Consider the following 17,288-nt stretch of genomic DNA (forward strand, 5'->3'; position numbering starts at 1 on the left):
TGCCAAAGGCAAGTATTCTTCCCCTCTGAGCACCAGCCTCCTCTGCTCCTCCCTCGGGCTGGAGTATGACTTCTCCACAGGCCTGTCAGGAGGGTTAACTCTGCTGCTGCAGGGAAGGACCCAGGACAGTGCCGAGGACTCAGAAAGAGCTCGATATCGCGAGAGTGATCCTCATGAACACAGGTTTGAAGGAGAGAGGACATTGGTCTCATTTATGAGATATCAAGTAATCCAATGGGCCTACAGCACAGGGAGAGAGGAATGGAAAGTGAGAGTGGGCCCTGAATGGCAGGCTAAGAAAATATGGAATTTATTCCACCTGCAGACACCAACTTTAAGCATAGACATGACATTTAACATCATTAGAGCTGTGATTTAAGACTAGAGAGCTGACAATCACTGTATACAGAGGGCAGGGAGGGGAGAATCAGAAAGGAAAGTTAGGAAGTTAATGAAATATCCCAGATAAGAAATTATAAAGTTCTGAACTAGAAGGATGGTAATGATTATGGAAATAAAAAGGAGTAGATCCTTGAGGGGCATATGCAAGGGCTAATTGACAGGGCTTAGGTGAATAAACATTGAAGTGTGACGGGGGAGGGTACGTGAGAGGAAAATATCAAAGATGACTGAAGCTTGGATGTTTCCAAGAAGGATGGTGCCATTCGCAACCACAAAGAGGTGGGGAGAGGAAATGCTTTGAGAAGAGATGTCAATGTTCCCTGAGATTCGTTGTGAGCAATCAGTAGAATATCCAGATAAAAACGTCTACCAGGCTTTGGAAACCGAAGCTCAGATAATAGTGTGGGGCTGGAATTTAGGTTTGGACATCATCTCCAAAGAGTTTGAACTGTGAAAGTGGATGAGGTCACTAAGGAAACAAGTCTGAGAGAGAAGAGAGAAGGGAGTGAGCGGGCGGCTGGAAGGAGACTCCTCCAGACAGCCCTGGTGTCAGACCTGCCCGTGGGAACACCCAGCCCTACCACATTTCAATCCCTCTAACCAAAACCAGGGCTGGGCTTCCAGCCACCTTCCCAGAATCTAGGATTTCAGGAAGGCTTAGAGGTTCTGAGCCAGGAGCCCCTCAAATGAGTTTCTCTCCACATAAATAATAAGGATGAGGAGTTCCTCACAGTATAGGTAGGACATAGCTTGTCAAACATCTTTCCATATTATCTTCTCATTTGCTCCCCACTATTGTTCCACGAGATAGATACTGTAATTGCATTTTGATGTATAAAGGCAAATTGGGCTTTGCCGGGGTGCGTGACTTGTCTAAGGATTTAGAGGAAGCAAATCTCACACCAGAGCCCAGGCTTTCTGATTCCTGGCCAAGTGGGCCACCTTTCCGACCCCTCCCTCTCTGCCTGTGTGTTGTGCTTCTGCGTTCATCCTCACATTTCAGCCAACACCCGCCCGACAGCGAGGAGGGCTATTCAGCAATGCCTCCCAAACCAGCCTGACCCAAAGTCTCTTCTTTAGACAGCAGCTAGAGTCATCCTTTCGAAATATTTAACTGTCTTCCTCCAAATCTTTCAATGGCTTGTGACAAAATCCAGAGCGCTTAGCATGGCCCCCCATCCCTCTGACCCCCCTTTACCCCCCCATCTCACTCCTTCCCTCCACACCAGCCACACAAGACTCTAGCTGCACCTGGACCCCAAGCAGTCTCCTGCCTTGGAGTCTCTCCCCTTGTGTTCCTTCTTTCTGGAACATTCCTAATCTATCTAGTCATACGGCTCTGTCCCTCATTTGTTTCCAGTCTCTGCCCGAATTTCACCTTCTCAGAGGCCTTCCCTGACCACCAATCTAAAACGGCACCCCGTCAGTCTTTCTCTCGCCTTGAGTCTTCCTCTCAGCTCTCCTCACGTCTCTCACTGAAATGTGGGCAGGGCTTTATTTTGTCTACTGAGCAGCGCCTGGCACATGAGAGGTGCTCAATAAATTGTTGTTAAAGGAATCCGTGAATGAATGTGTGGCTAACCGGACTCAAGGTGAAGATGCTTATTCAAAGCCCTGTAGGTCAGTAGTGTGTCAGCCAGGACAGAGACTGCGGTCTCCTGACCGCACCTCGGATGCAGCCTGTGTTTGTGCTCAGCAAGGCTGTGTTTGTGAGCCGACTGCTCCCTCCACACTACCAGGGAAGCCTCAAGCACTCCAAGACCTAATCCTGGGCGAAGAGGGTCTCCCAAGGAAATAAATTTTCAGAACTACTTGCCAGCTCATCCCTGGCTCTGGTCACAACAGAAGCCAGCTTGAGGAGAGCTGTGTGAACACCCAGGGAGCAGACACGATAGTTACCTGGCTCTGGTTGCACAAAGCAGCCCCTGCTTCTGATTTGCCTGTCTTGACCCAGACCACAGGCAGACGACAAAGTGGGTTCCGAAAAACTGAGGGATTCTCGCCCCTACTCTGGGGAAATGAAGAAGATACAGTGGACTCTCAGAGCTGCTCAGGTTAGGTACCACCATTGCCAGCACCTCGTAAATATTCTCTAAGTGCTCACAAGTAAGCTGGACTGGTGGGTAGCAGGGAGCAAGGATTTTCAGAAAAATATCTTTGCTTAGGATGGAACCATGTCAGGTCCTATTATGTGATCATGCAAAAAGAAATGACATGATGAAATGGATGCCAGGCTATTTAAATCTCTCATCCTCAACACTGTGCTTCTTGTATTCCCTGAGAATTACTGCAAATGGTATTTTCTTTCCTTTTTTTTTTTTTTTTTTTTTTTACATTTTTGGTGAGGAAGTTTGGCCCTGAGCTAAGATCCGCTGCCAATATTCCTCTTTTTTTTTTTTTCTCCCCAAAACCCCAGTACATAGTTGTATATCCTAGTGGTAAGTCATCCTGGTTCTCTATGTGGGACATCGCCATAGCACGGCTTGATGAGCGGTACATAAGTCCACACCCAGGATCCGAACTAGTGAATCTGGGGCTGCCGAAGTGCAGCTTGTGAACTTAACCACTCGGCCACAGGACCAGCCCTGGCATTTTCTTTCTTATGTATGATTTGATGGCTTTCAGAGGGCTGATTTACCATAATGCAAAAGATAGTTCCCAACTTCAGATGAGAAAACCAAAGCAGAGTATACGATTTGGGGTCTTTCAGCTTGTGGACTGTCCAATGCAGTAGCCACTAGCCACATGTTGCTTTTGAGCACTTGCAAGGTGGCTAATCCAAAATTGACATGTAGTCTAAATGTAAAACACACACTGGATTTAAAAGACTTAGTATGGAAAAAAGGTCAAATATCTCATTAATTGTTTTTTATATTGATTATGTTGAAATGATAATCTTTTGGCTGTATTGAGTTAATATATTTTAATATATTATTAAAATTCATTTCACCTGGTTTTTCTATTTTAAAAATGTGGCTACTAGAAAATTGAAAATTATATATGTGGCTCACATTCTACTTCGATTGGACAGCTCTGGGCCAGAGTGTTTTAGAACATCCTGTGATTCACAGTAAATTCTCTCCACGTTCTTTGACATTTTGGGTTTCTGAGTTATTTCTTAATGCTTATTGGAGACCCCATAGATATTTGTGTCTCTGGAGGAGGTATTCTGTGTACCTAAAGCGACAATGCCTTTCTTGCTGTTTATTCTGGCAGCAAGTCACTTGGACAAGGGGCACAGGGTCAAGTGGAGAGACTGAGGTCTGAGGAGCTCAGAGAAAGTCTAGCTTGCCCTTGTTGTGGGAGGTTTGCTCTCTTTCTCCACATCTTCCTGTTGTGGCTGAGCCCGTTAGGATGAGTTGTTCCTGAAACAGCATGGCCCATAGGTTTTGTGTTGGATGTAGACTTCAGCAACTTAATCCAAGATGTGGTCTGCAAATAACTCTCAGCTGCATCCTGTGTCAACCACAGGGACTGGGGATTGGGGAAAACGTCCCATGAAGGAAGAATATCGGTTTATGGAGGGGAAATGTAAGGACTTGCTTGCCTTGTATGCCCGGACCTGAGTCCAGTGTCAGTCTGCCCCGACACTTCCTAGACTGGCTGAAGAATTTGGATGCCTGTATTAGACACCTGGAGACTTCACATTCACATACAGGGAGATCAGCCTCACGTGCTCTGCAGCTTCTGCCTCTCTGACTGCACAGCGCAGCGCCTTTCTAAGGGCCTTCCTAAGATTCCGAGCCCTGCAGTATGAAGCACATCACACATAACCCAGGGGGGAAGCCGTACTCAGGATTCCGGAGAAGCTATGAGCATCTACTACGTATGGAGACGAAAATAGCTATTGGGTTAGGGTGATGGATTTATTGTGGGTGTTTTCTTTTCTTGAAATTTGCTTTTAACTTATTGCATTTCCTTTTCAAAAGCAAAAAAGTCATATGCACACATCTAAGTATGGATCCCACAGAAATCCTAAAGACAATACAGACTGCTTAATTTTTCTACAATGTACACTTTACGTGGAAGACACACGTGATAGGTCCTAATGCAGCCAGGTGGCTCGGGCAGCCCCTGAGCCTTCACAGTGGCTGTGTGAACCTTGGGTATCCACTGACAGTCAGTCAGCCTGGGCTGCGGCTGTGTGGATCCAGCTGATGTCCCCTGACTTAAGTAGCTCTGAGTTGAAAGGGAAGGCAGAGAAGATGTCTGTATAGTCTAAAGGGATAATCTTTTTTGGAGGTCTTTGAAATCTCCTTTCACCCAAACACTCAAGATTTCTCACCTTGTTTTAAATAGCTTAACAGTTTGCAAGGCACTTTTCGAAATCACTAGCAGTATTTTCAAAGGAATGTGCACTGAACACACAAAAATAGAACCAGAGGAGTAGAGAACTTTATGTTGCAAATAAAGGACAAGTCTGCAGGGCCCACGTCACCTTTGCTGTAGCCTCCCCTGCCATGGCTTTCTGTTGTTTTGCGATGGAGCACCACCTCCTCCCTGCTCTATTGTGGCAGCCCCGAGCCCTCTTGTCACCTGTCCCAGGGCTATCAGCTGCCTGTGGGCCCCGACCCCATGCTAGCTGTAAGTGCAGGTCTCAATACAAATCAGCAGCAGTGTAGGCAAGCTGAACGGCAAAACCTCTTCTCCTCATGCATGCTCCCCCTCCCTCTCGCTCTTGTTTTCATGGAGCCTCTTCACAGGCGCCAGCTGCCTCAATAAAGAGCAGCCTTTATGCTGGGCTTCACCTGTACTCGCCCTTAGCAGTAGCTGTTGAGGCCGATGACCCATGCGAGGCCGTGCTGTCTGCAGAGGCACAGTGGTCCAGAGCTCGACAATGGAGGGGAGTGTGGCAGGCCAGCAGTAAAGGTATAGCTCTCCTTCCTTCTCTCCTGGAGCAGTGGGAGGAGGGCTGGCCTGGGCAAGTGTGAGGTCCGGGGGGGGGGGGGGGGGGCGGGGTGCAAGGGCTTCTCCTAGAGGGTGCCTCTTTGCAAATGCTAGTAGAGGGGTCTGGGACCAAGAAGAGGGCCTTGTTCCAGAGGAGACACACCCAAGGGTGGGAGGCCAGACAGATCACCTTGCTCAGCTGGGGAGCAGGTGCATGCACAGAGGCTGGAGGAAGGAGAGAGGAGGAAACCAAAAAATGAGATCTTCTCTGGGACAGAAAATAAGGAGGTGCCAACCACGGTAGGCCCCAGTGGTCACCCCAGCAAGAGGGCCAGGTCCTGACCATGGTTCTGACGTCCTCTCCGGGAGCTGGCCACTCCTGCGACCTTAACACCCACCTCCCCAGCAGGTGCCTCGCTCACCACGGTGCTCATGGCTCCTCTTCTTAGCAGGTGACATACCGGGCAGGTTTACCAAATGTTTTCTCTTTGCAAATTTATTTTTCTCCACTCCTGGCATCAGGATCTGGCCCTGCCACGGGTGCCCATCACATAAATGGTCACTTCATTTCAGTGATTTCTGAGGTTCTGACTTCTTACCTCTGTATGGCAAGGGGTCAGTTTTGGGCTCAGAAATCCCCAGAGGCCGGGCTGATGTGGAAAAGAATTTTTCAAAACTCATCTCCCCGATGTTCCCAAAGGGGAGCGCAGCCCGCGGAGGAACATCTCCTCTTCCTCCATGCCCGCCCCGGCCCGTGGCTCTCCTCGCTCAAAGTTCTCTCGCCCCTGTCCGCTGGCCTTGCACTCCGGCCTCCCCCAGGGCAAATGTGTGCTCTGGCAGCCCCACCCTCTGCCACGGAGCTCCCAGCCAGTGAAAACGTTGCTCTCTTGGTTGAAGGCCAACTTAATCCTCCAAACTTCTGCTGCATTTGGGTTGTCTCACAACGGACAAGTATCCTGGGGAAGGCTGCCAGACCGTGGTGGTGTGCGTGTCCGTGTGTTGGAGTGTGCGCGGGTGTGCGTGCCTGCACGTGTGTGTGCGCCTGCATGTGGCGTATGTGTACGTGTGCGCATGCGCCCACTTGCGGTAGCCTTGGGGAGCGGGGGGCGGGGAGCTGGGCCAGAGCTCGGCTCAGACACAGGACTAGGGTCTTTGTGGGACTGCTTCATCTCAGGCCAAGTCCTTCAACAGCAGGAGCCAAAGGGCCGAAGTCTGGTGAAAAGCCCGATGTGCTACTGCCTCCCCTCCGACTGCCATGGGGACATTAAACCTTCAACAATCTGGGGCTCTGACGGCTGGTTCTTGGTTCTCTGCCTGGAAAAACAGTAGGCGAATAGTAAAACCTTAAATTCTAACATGTGTAAGTTATACATCTTATTTTCATTTTCAGCCCATGTTCCCCTCTGTAAGACATCAGGAAAAAATTACCGTCTGACTTCTAATATCTCAGTGGAGCATTTATCTCCTAGCTATGATAAGTGATCTTCAATATTTTTTTCCTTTCAGATTAAGAAACAAATTCATTTAATTTTCTTTATAAATGTGCTCAGGCCTCCCCCACCCAGCCGAGCCCCTCCTCTTCTGGGCTATTACTCTCTCTTCTGCTTAGTGACTGCTCTCTGCCTGTGGAGCTGCCGCCACCAAGGTGTGGGATGGGTGGGACCCCTTCTGGCAGGACTCTGCTCCTTAAGGCCTCTGGACGAGTTGTCCTGCCCAGAGCAGAGCCAGGGAGGGCAGTAGCCAGGAAAGCCCGGAGCGGCTCTGCGGCCGAGTTGGACGGCTGTAATCTGAACCTTATCTGAACTCCTTGGTCTGAAGGCCTGCTTTGGAGCTCTCGAAAGAACTGGCTGTCTCCCAGGTTGCCAGAACTGGTGCTTCCTGCTCCATGTAACCGCGGCTGCAGCCCCTCCTTGGCCTTCTAGTCGTCTCCTGTGGTCCTGCTGCTGCGAGTGGCTGGGTAGAAGCTAGGTTAGGGCAGGATGGCACTTCCCTTGGGCACAGCCGGAGGACCCATGACACTAGCTTAGGGTGGATATAGAGTGTTCTGCCAGCCTGCTCCCAAGCACAAGGTGGTCACAAGTGGGATAAGTGGGGTGTCAGCTCAGTTCTCCAGACAGCTGCTCATCACTTGAGCTGAAGCCAATAATCTGCCCCTCTGCTGCTATGTTGCAAAATACCAGGTGCTAATTGGGCTAAGTACTTCAAGACTAGGCTGGGCGATTTGCTCAGCCCCTTGTGCATTTCCACATGCTTCCACTGTGAGCTTGGTGGCCAGCGCTGCAAAATGTTCCAAGGGCCACGGCCTCTCTGTGAGGTTGAAATTCTTGGATTCTATTCCTCCTGCACGTAGCAACCAACTCTCTTCCTGTGTGTTTAGATAGAGAAGTGTAATGCCGATGACCTGAGTCCTGCTTACCCCTTTGCTAGCTGTGTGACCCTGGGCCGGTCACCTCACCTCCTGGTTTCCTTAACCATACAAAGGAGCTACTAGCACTTGCCATGCCTATCTTGGAGGTTATTGGGAAGTTCAAGTAGAACAACATATGAGAAATGCGTTAAAATTATGTACATGAGATAGAAATAATTCTCTCAGAAAACATTGATTGTTTGCCTCATATATAAGGCACTAAATAAGACACTTGAGGTTAAAGAAAGAAGGTAATGATACCATCTCAGGAAACTCCCAATTCTGCAAGGCTCATAATCACGTGGTATGACCAGTCCTAGAACCGAGGCCGAAATAAAGTGCTATGGGAGTGTGGGCAAGGCCTACCGGGGAGCAAGGACTTGTGCGAGTGCCTCTGAAGTATAGGGTGCCGGGAAACAAGGCTGAAAATGTAAGCTGCAGGCAGATGGGGAGGGCTGCAGTACCGTACCAAGAAGTTCAGACTCTAGTCTAAGGGCAGTAAGGAGCTGCCAAAAGTTTGTAAGTACTGTAATTATAGGATTGGGCTGGGAGGTGAAGAAAACTCTGGTGCCGGCATGGAAGACAGAAGGAAGGCAGCATCAGCAGCATCCTTGTCATCGTCGTGACACCAGGTGGGCCTCGGAAAGGTCCCCACGGTTGTCTGAGTGATCGCCAGGGCGAGCTGCCTGTGCTGTGTGGATGGCAGCAGCACCGCTGACTTCCTCTGGGCTTTGTCTCCTCTCACTTTAGGGAGTCTCCGGTGGACTGCAGTGTTAGCAAATGCAGCAAGCTAGTTGGTGGAGGCGAGTCCAACGCCATGAACTACAACAGCTACATGGATGAGAAGAACGGCCCCCCTCCTCCCAACATGACCACCAACGAGAGGAGGGTCATTGTCCCCGCAGGTACTGTGGGAACCAGGCTGCTGGCTGGCATCCATGTCCTCACTCTTCTGGGCTAGTAGTCGAGGGGCAGGCCTGTCCCAGTGGGCATCTAGACCTTCACCTGGTACCCTATTCTCTATGGGAGTGCTTAGTTGGGGAGGCTGCACTTCTCACCTTTCTCTCTAGCTGCCCTCCAAGACCGTATCCCACTGTCACCAGAACCTTGAAGTAGATTCCAGAAGCCCCACCCTCAAACAGGTCACATCACAGACTTTACATCAGTGCCTGGTGCCACAGGATGAGGCCTGCAAAGAGAGCAGAGGCAAGGCCATCTGAACCAAAAAGGAGTCCCGGGAACTCCCAGACATGCCCGCCCTTGCCTTAGGGAGAAAAGTGGCTACAGAGGTCTGTCATGTCCATCAGGCGGTGCTTCCTGGCATCTGCAGGCTTCCACCTTTCCCAAATTACAACCGGCTCTTTCAGTTTCAAAATAGAAATAACTATATTTAACAAGTGGAGGGCCTTAACATGTGTGCAGCAAGTTATGTCATTATGTAAAAATAGCCTATTTTTCCTAGGTATTGGTGCTGTTGGTTACAGAAAATAAAATCATTGTTCAAGCCTTCAGTCCATTGGCTGGACATTGCCTTGGCTGGACCAGCAAGCTCAGCCCCTGGTCAGAAAGGGAGTTTGAAAACTGCAACGTGTAGAGTTGGTGCCAGGTAGCAGGAAAAAGAACATCCAATCTTAAGCAAAGCGAATTACAGGGCAGGGATTAAAGTTAATCTTACCAAAATAACTCTACCAAAAAGGCAAAACCCCTTCCATTTGGAAAAGTGTAAATGCAGTTGTGTCTGGGGGCAGAGGATTAGACTTCTCTTTGAGGTAATCCCAAGGAATTTGCTTGTGGGTCAGGAAGGCGCGGTTTTGTCATGGGCCTCTCCTTCCTAGGCCCTCCATGTTTGCATTCCATGGAAAACTATCTCACCAGCTCCTAGGACTATGGCTAAATCCATGTGTTTGGGGCCAAATTCAATGAAGCAGGGGGTGGGAGGTATGGGGACAAGGGAGACAGGAGAGGGATGGGCTAATGGGAATTCTTCTGGGCCCTATAGGCCTTGGGAATTGTTCCTAAAGCATTTTTAGTTTCCCTTCTTCCACAAGCATATGGCCTTACAAAGGAAGATGAAGAACAGCTCCCATTCGTTGAGTGCTTTCCAGGTGTCAGGCACCATGTCAACCGCTTTATCTACATTACATCACTCCTATCTTTTCATGTTTGATCTCCTCTCTCCCTCAGGACACCAGCTAGGAACGTTTAGCTCAGGTGCATTTGTAACATCCAAGAAGACCATGTCTTCTCCCTTCTCATCAAAAGAAGGCAGACAATGAAACTGTAGTGAAGCTTGGTGGGAACCTCTCTACACTCCTCAAAGCAAAGCCAAGTCTCCCCAGGCCTTTGCTCCTTTGGTATCAATCTGCCTGCTTTGCCAAACGGTAGCCAGCATGGGAAGCGACTCTTGAGGATTAAAGAATTAGGGGATTAGAGATTCTCTCTCAGTCAAATATTGACACCATCTCATTTCTGTAGTCACTTTTGGGAGGAGAAAGGGGGCAAAAATGGCCAGACTGCTTAGATGAATCTTCAGCTCTGAATTAGTGTTGAAATGCTTTCAAAAGGAAAATCAAAATGTCAGATGTCAGTCTTCAGTGAGCCAAGGTAACTATAGCAGTAATAATGAAAATAGTGTAAATTCATATCAAAGGGTTTTTAAAGCACTTTGTGTACTGAATTCACTAGCTATGGATTTACTTCATTATTTTACCTCTGGCTAGATCTTTAAGCCTTTTCCTCAGGCACTTTGGCTTTCTCCAGGTCAGCTTTCTGGACGTGAGGGAAAGTCTCATTTGGGCAGGTCTACAAATCAAGGCAGTACAACATTGGTGGAAGAACTGGTTGAATTTATGGTGGCATTTCAAGACAAGTATAAATGAGGGCCCTAGTTAATCACCAGTTCCAAGTTCAAATGGGAAGAAACTAGGACTAAATCATCCGGGAAATACATTTGGAAGAGTTTAGCGTGATCCGGAGTGGAAGATTTATAATTCATTGTGCTGTAAAGGGAGAGAAATAATATTGTGATAGAGCCTGAAGCAAGGGAGGAAATAATAAAATAAATAAAATATATGGTGTCCTATTGTATATGAGGCCTTGGATCTCAAAGTAAGGAATTAGGAGAAGCAAAGGCGATCAGACGGAACAATGTGCTACATAATCCACACATACCCGCCCGCCATTTTTCTTTAGAATTCTGCAATGTGCAAAATTATTTCCATTTACCAGTGGTCCATGCCTAATTGTTTCTGGCCAGTAAAAGAGTAAAACAAAGTGAGAAATTTATCTGAGAGAGAGAGAGGGAGATGCAGACAGACTTGTATCGTGAAGCTCAAAGAGGAGCTCCGTTGTTTGGGCTGATAACTCAGTAACTCACAGGGGAGTTCAGGCAGGACCGTGAGGAGGTGAGAGGAGAGGCTGTGGATCAGGCGACCTTCGCTCTCAACTAAGTGAAGTCCTGGGAGGACTGTGATTGGAACCCCAGCTTGGACTGGGACTTACAGTTGAGCTAGGGACCCAACCTTTCAAGACTCCACTTTCCATCTGCACAATAAAGAGAAAAGCCGTTTTGCAGGATATTCTTAATAAGTGAAACATAGGACACGGGGAGCAGCTGGCACATACTAGGTACCCCAAATCTGGGCTAGTACTGGTCACCGGGTACTGGGTTGTCGGTATGACATCCAGCAGCAGCCTGTGACCTGGACTCCAAATTCTCCTCTCCTATCCCATCACTTTTTGCCACCTGCTCCACCTCCAGCACAAATACAGCAAGGCTCCACACGTGGGCCAGTGCTGGGCACTTTGCAAAGCAGACTTGGCCCCCACCACCCAGCTTGTCGCACATGAAAACCACGGAGAAGTGGAGAACCCAGGCCTGACAAGGGCAGTCAGCAGAAGCTCTGAGAAAAAGCACTGGAGAATCTGCTGCTGGCAGCCCAGCTCCAGGGTGTGAGGGAGACAGCAGAACCTCGCTCCTTTTCCCACGGCCACTCCTCATCAGCCAAACCTGGTTCCCACATTTACCAACAGCCTTCACAGACTCTTAGAATGTGAGGGTGAGGTGGTTGCGAGGTAGCACAGACATTCCTACCAATAAACATGCTTATAAAACAGGCTGGGTAGAAGTGGGGGCTGACAGCTGACATACAATGTCAAGTCTCCTCCCCTCCTCCAGGAAGCCTTCCACTGCTCTCCAAATTCACACTCTTCCCCACCACCTATGATTCTTTCAACTACCACCACCACATCTGTTGCTTACCTGTGTGCTTTTCTGCCTAAATGTTTCATATAGATAGATCTTTAATGAGGTGAAGAGCCGTGTAGTTTTATTCTATGATGAGCATATTTAAAGTGTTTATTGAATTCACTAATAATTGGTTGCCAAGGAAAGGTGTGGCTTAGAGACTGTGGTGAGTGATAAGATATAAGCGTTCTACCTACTGTGGAACCTGCTAGAACTCATCACCAGTGCTCAAAGTACACACGCTCCCCTCACACACACACACTTGGCTCAGAAGGAGCCGTGAGGGTCCTGCATGGAGATGGCCTCCGCCTTAAACTGTTCATGTTCACTCAAGGGCGAGGTCCTCTTCTTTCTCTGACACCACTTCTCGTCCTTGGGGATTTAAACACCCTAAAAACATTTTGGTCATGATCTGGTAGAAATTTCAACACACCTGTCCCCAAAAGGAGAAAACCCAGGTTGGATTTATGTTAAAGACTAACACCACTGGGTTTTCCAATTACACAAATGGAATTGCAGTAAAAGTGTACACACGTGCATACTTTTCTGTAGCCATCTGAGAGATCGGTGTTCTGCGAAATCACTGGTGTTCTTAAGATACAGATGGTTTCCCTTTCCAGAGACGTTGGTCCCTGGCTCTGTGGAACTGTGTTTATTTTCATTTTAATGTCGCCATTTCTCAGGCAAAGGTTTCAATTGCCCTGCAAAAACTTTAATGAGAATGTTGGGTGAGGATGCAGAGTGAGGCGTCTACAACCTCCCCCAGACTGGTAAGTGCTTCAGGCAGCACCAGGTGCAGTGGAGCCAGTTGGAGTTCTGGGAGGGAACCCACTTTCCCACTAGGAGGGGTGTGGGGGAGATGCTGCCTAGCCTTCCTGAAGCGGAGGGAGCCCCTATGCCTGCAGTCCTTGCTAACAGGTCCTCTTCTCTACAGACCCCACGCTGTGGACACAGGAGCACGTGCGGCAGTGGCTGGAGTGGGCGATAAAGGAATATAGCTTGATGGAGATCGACACAACGTTTTTCCAGAACATGGATGGCAAGGAACTGTGTAAAATGAACAAGGAGGACTTCCTCCGAGCCACCTCCCTCTACAACACGGAAGTGCTGTTGTCACACCTCAGTTACCTCAGGGAAAGTAAGTGCCCTGTGTGTTTCTGGGCAGTGAAACACCCCCGAGGGTGCAGCCCAAGTCCCCAGGGCTGGGAGAAGACTCTGCAAGGCGGGCTTGGCTCCGAATGCATGAAGACTGGTTCCCCACAGAGCCAATCCAGGAAAAGGAAATCGGGTCCCCTGCGGTGGTTTCTGTGGGGCAGATGCTACAAGAGCTGCAGGTCGGGGCATGTGGAGTTGCCAAGGTCACGTTGGCTCCTACAGATCCTGCAAGGGGGCTGACCCAGTCCTGTAGTGTCAAGGGAAACAAAATAAGGAATGGAGAACAAGTAAGGAGCTGGGGCCCAATGGGGTCTGCCAGAGGCTAGTCACACTCTTCCCATCAGAACCCTTTCCAGAAACTACTTCCTCTGTCATTATAAATAGATGGATACCCTGGCTGGTATTTTCCAACAAGAACTTAAAGTTCCTACAGGAAACTCTGGATTCATAGATTTGGGATTTAAGGTCTTGAAAATATACATGTTAACTTCCTATTATCCTTGGGGTTACTCTGGCACCTCCTAACTCCACCTTTTCCAGATGCTACTGACACACCGTGCCTTGCTCAACAGGGAGAGGAGCAGATGCTACAGGCGTGTTAGGGTCTGTTGGAAGTGTTCTCCTGGTACAGTCAGAAGGAAAACAGCTTTGGAAAGGGAGAGTTTATGAAAGCAAGTGGGCAGTTGTGCAGAGGATTATTCAGTACAATGGTTCTCCAGCCCCAAGCTCCCATCGTTTTGATATGAACTTGATTTGATAGGAAACATACGCAGGGATGGGAACAGAATCCTTTTAGGCCCACTAACATCCTTGGCCTTAACTCTTCACCAGAAACCCAGGCCAGGTGATATATCATGACCCCAAGGACTGAAGGGTTGTTCTGTGGCAGAAAAATGGTACTGGGATCTGGGCGTTGAAGTGACAGGAGGACAGATGTGGGCTCACTCTGTGCAGGAGCTTTCTGACAGTCAGGCCTGTCCAAAGACAGACTGACGGCTCAGGATGTGGTATTTGCTGTCAGTGGCCAAGGCTGCTGGGAATCTTGCAGGAGTTAAGCTTGGCAAGGAAGGAATTTGATGATTTTGAAGCCCCTTCAAAGCCGAGATCCTAGAACAGAGCGTGCCGCTTTTCCTGGGCTCCTGGGCTTGGGGTTGCTTGCTTCCTCCCTTGCTCTCCATTGTTCGGTGGGTCTTCAACTTGTGGTCCTTGCAGTCTTCTGTCTTGTTCTGCAAGAGTGTGCAGCATGGGGTGGGGACAACACACACTGGCTGTAAAAATTACAAATTAAAAAAATGCCCTCGGAAGTTTCCACCGGTGCCTCGGGGCTTTCCAGTCACCTCTCCGAGGTGCCTGGTAACCAGTGGGAGAACGTGGATGATGCAGTATGTGTTAACTGCAGAGCAGTGACCTCATGTCTGACTCTTGCTGCAACATGAGGTCAGCCCAAGAAACAACAATTTCAAAAAAAGGGGCAATTTTCCACCCAGTGTTTCTGAGCTTTGGAGAATTGGCATTTTCTAATGATCTGTATTTCTCAGTCTTTAAGTGTTTATACGATTTTTTAAAAAGGACCTTTGCACAGAGTCCTGCAATGAGGCTAGGTAGGCAGGGCAGGCGGTGGAGGTGGGCACACACAAGCTGGGCGTGAGGAGAGAGCAGCAAAGCAAAAACACTGACCAGTTCTGCCTTTCCGCTTCTCCTGGCATCATATGGCAGGAGGTTCAGGAATCTCTGGCCCTTTTCTTCCTTTGTGGGAGAAGAGATAGACAGCAACAGCATGACAGCATGCTGGGAACACTTAAAGGGCCCAATAATTTTGGGGTCCATGGCAGAGCCCTTGTTGGGAGAATGTTCAAGCACATTCTGACTTGATGTGGGAAAAGCCCATTCATGCCGTGCGATCCCTAGGACCTGCTTTCTGGCAGGTCCGTAAACAACCTGGATCCCCACTAGGAATTCCTATCACAGAAGAACCCCAGCCACAGACTAACATGTGCTTCAGAGGTCCAGGAATTATAGAAGGTGGTCGTTGTGAACCATTAAGGAATCGTCCTACTGGAGGAAAGCAGGTAATAAGGCGCAACGTTGTGAGCAGGTTGTGAAGAAGTGGAGGCCAGAGAGTTTGGTATTTTGCCGGTATAGGTAGCAGGCCAAGAAAAAGTGTGGATTGCTTCTTCTTTCCTTCTTTCTTTTTAAGAATATTCATAGACATTAAGGAAGATGCCCCAAAGCAACAAAAATATGAAGTTTTCAGAAAGGAGCTTCTTAGTGGGCAAATTTCCAGAGCTGGGAGGAGATAGAACAAAGCACGTATATGATATAATGTTTACTGAAACCGCTGAATATAAAGTGGTCTGTGCATTCATATAAAAACCATGTCTGCGTGCAAAGGCAAAAAGTAACATGCTTGTATTAAAGTTCAAAACAACTTGCCTCAGCATAGTATTGTAATAGTCTAGGTGCCTTTGAGGAACCTCAACTTACAATGAGCTGCTATCGTGGAAAAAAGTTTTCATTCCTGCTTCTTTCTAATTGATGTGTACGCTCAGGGTCCAACTTCTGGGACCCCCTGGCGCTGGGTGGCAGTTGGCCTGCTAAGACTCCTGCAGGAGGTCACGTGCCTGGTGACTGTGTGTTCTCTGGATTGCCGGGAACTCCCCAGTGCCCACCACCAGGCCCTCAAGCACTTCACTGTTTTTCCAGACTGACTTCCAGGGGGTGTTTTGTGCTGAGGCGGGGGGCCAGTGCTTTGGAGAAAGAGGTTGGGGCAGCCGATCGAGGCAAGGGGAAGGGATGCTCATTCCTTGCACTTTGTCATCTGTCCTTTTGTTGAGAAGGACACTGGGGTTCAAACACTTCCACTTTGGCAAGAGGTGGAAGGAAAAAAGCTGAGATCCTTGACACAGATGGAGGAAGTACCGTAGGGCTGAGGAAAGCCAAAAAAGGAGAGCTGGAGACCTTCTCATTTAGCTGTAAGTCAGAACACTCCAAAATAGTTGCGCCTCTCCACAGGGTCTGATCTTTCTGGGTTTAGTAGGAAAAAGGAAACCTTGTAGGATTATAAACTCCGGCGTCAAATTTACACTTTCGCAAAGGGTACCTGAGTATTTATTCCGGTTGTCTGGGAGGAGGTTTACTTTAAATCTTAAATACCAAATTTTAAATTAAAAAATGTATTTTCCAGGGTAGAGAAGAGAGAGCCATGTCCTGAGCCCCTCCACACCATGTCTAATGGCCTGGCATCGACCCAGCCTGCCTGGAGGTGCTTGTCCTTCACGCCTTGGCTTTTCAGCTGCCCCAGCAGAGTGGCTGTACCCTCTCCCGTCCCTCTGTCACGTCACCCACACTTGAAATGTGAGGAGGACGGGGAGGGTTGGTTCTGGAGAGGATGCTCACAGTACTTGGGGTCATTCTGGAGTCCCCTGGGGACACCAGGGCTCAGGCGTGCATCTCCCCAGGTGTCATTCACTTTACATGGACAGGATGCCCCCTTGTGGACACCACGTGGACAACTATTTATAATCCCCATTTCAAAGCCAAAGTGACTGAGGTGGGGAGGGCCTCAGAAACTGGTTCAAAGGTGTACAGCCAGTGGAGACAGACTGGCGTCTAAGACCCAGGCCTCTGAAGTCCCAGTGTGGAGCCCAGCCCACAGCCTCATGCTCTGATGTGGGATGACCGAGCAGACAGTGCAGCTAACCTGCCCACACCTGTCTTCCCTTCTCTATTTCTGAGTTAGCCTCACTCCCCTGGGGTTCCACATTGAGGGCCAGGCCACTCTCCCCACAGCAATTTCTGTTTTTATTTGTACCGAGAGATAAAATGCTTTCCGAAAACTTTCCTGCGGCCTCCTGGAATGAGGCAGATTAAGCCAAACCTATCACCACACTAACCCTGTCCTCCTGTCTTGCCCGCGGCGCCCCTCGCTCGGCCCTGACTGGTGGCCGGGCCAGTATCTCTTGCAGGCACACCCCATTTGGCAGAGGCCATATTTACAGACGGCAGGCTGTGGGAAGTGAGATTGGGCATCACGAGGCAAGATTGGGACGGCCCTCAAAGGAATGAGAGCTGTCCCCAACTGGCAGTTCAGACTCAGGGCCACTGGGGGGAGTTTGGGGTTTCTGGGAGCCCAAAAGGTCCTGGGTGGGGGTGGTCAGAGACAGAAGAAGGAAAAATAGTCTTTTTTCATTT

The 17,288-nt window shown here is 49.0% G+C and overlaps 1 protein-coding gene across 6 annotated transcripts in view; it reads left to right on the plus strand.

Annotated features, from left to right (window-relative positions):
• Window positions 1-17,288, plus strand: part of FLI1 (Fli-1 proto-oncogene, ETS transcription factor) — a 120,642-nt gene that overhangs the window by 70,446 nt on the left and 32,908 nt on the right. For all 6 annotated transcript variants that reach the window (XM_070623409.1, XM_070623412.1, XM_070623411.1 and 3 more), the window contains 2 exons: window positions 8,447-8,601; window positions 12,877-13,080. In XM_070623409.1, the coding sequence (XP_070479510.1) occupies window positions 8,447-8,601; window positions 12,877-13,080 (359 nt within the window). The remainder of the gene's footprint in view (window positions 1-8,446; window positions 8,602-12,876; window positions 13,081-17,288) is intronic.

This window comes from Equus przewalskii, chromosome 6 (genome assembly GCF_037783145.1).
Source record: "Equus przewalskii isolate Varuska chromosome 6, EquPr2, whole genome shotgun sequence".
In the NCBI taxonomy this organism is placed as follows: Eukaryota; Metazoa; Chordata; class Mammalia; order Perissodactyla; family Equidae; genus Equus; species Equus przewalskii.